This window comes from Loa loa, assembly GCF_000183805.2.
Source record: "Loa loa unplaced genomic scaffold supercont3.236, whole genome shotgun sequence".
Classification (NCBI taxonomy): domain Eukaryota; kingdom Metazoa; phylum Nematoda; class Chromadorea; order Rhabditida; family Onchocercidae; genus Loa; species Loa loa.
Window position 1 is genome coordinate 77,268 of NW_018108416.1, and position 1,235 is coordinate 78,502.

General features: G+C 25.0%; 1 protein-coding gene across 1 annotated transcript in view; it reads right to left on the bottom strand.

Annotated features, from left to right (window-relative positions):
* The window catches only part of LOAG_11422 (hypothetical protein), a 4,053-nt gene extending 3,081 nt beyond the window's left edge, over positions 1 to 972 (bottom strand). Inside the window, exon 1 of the mRNA XM_020448345.1 lies at positions 681 to 972. Coding sequence (XP_020301503.1) covers positions 681 to 806 — 126 coding nt within the window. The 5' untranslated portion in view covers positions 807 to 972. The remainder of the gene's footprint in view (positions 1 to 680) is intronic.
* Between the last annotated feature and the right edge of the window lie 263 nt (positions 973 to 1,235).

The following is a 1,235-nucleotide window of genomic DNA, read 5'->3' on the forward strand; positions in this document are numbered from 1 at the left end:
AGAGAGAGAGAGAGAGAGAGAGAAAGAGAGAGAGAGAAAGAGAGAAAGAATGGGGAAGAAAAAAGGAACGAAGATAAAACTATTTTAAATCTAAATATAATAAACAATTCAATCAACAATTTATACCATTTCGATTAAATTTTGCTAAATTTCACTTTACTTTTTTTTCCTAAACAAACTAAATTTCATTTCATTTTCCAATCATCCGTGCATATTTCTCTTTTAATTAATCGTAACATTCAAATATTTGAATAAATAAAATTTAAACAAACATTTCATTATGTCATTTTTAAACATTCAGTAGAAAAAAAGGCGAAAACTTTCATAGTTTTTTACGATAAATGAAAAATGAAAATTGAAATTTCTGCTTTTTAAATCATGGCTTTTATATTTATAAAAAATAATAGAGTAATAAATGATTTGATAAAGTAACGAAATTTTGATATGACAAATATTCATAAAGACTTTCAAATCAATATTTTAATTAGTCAAGACTAATCAAATACTTTATGATCTATGCAAATGACAAACTGTACAAAAATATTAAGCATTTTTTTCTTTATTTCAAACAAAATATATGCATATGAAGAATGTAAAGATAACAGTATCATATGCATTATAGATAATAATATCAAAGATCACAGCAATCACTTATCATCTATTATCTATTTTATCTTTACCTTATCAAATAACCTGAATGCTTCACGATATTCGATTGCTTCTTCTTCACTAACACCTTCCAATTGTTCATTATTTGTTTGCTGTTTCCAACGGCTAAATAGCGACATTTTTCGATTGTTCGACATTTCCGCTCGTTTTTGTTGTGATCAGTTATTTTAGCAATAAAATTTTCGACAAATCTGTCCTCAATATGAACAATAATAATAATTTGCTTCCGTAGAATGCTTCAACATTAAGCTTAATGCTAAATTATGCTAAGCATTAAGCCCTAATGTTAAATTATATCTGAAATAAAAAAAAAATCAACCATTTTTCAATTAAAATTAATATATTTGTACACATACACACCTACACACACATATATACATATACACATATGTTCAACTATTTGTTTGTTTGTAATCAACAAATATAAATAATTTCAAGTTTTTATTCTACTGATACTTTTCAAACAAAATAAAGCGAATTTGAAAAAGGCATGCCTAAAATAGCCAATTAATTAATGGATTTTCTAAGCCTAGTAATTATATAAATGAAATGACAAAGAGAAAGAC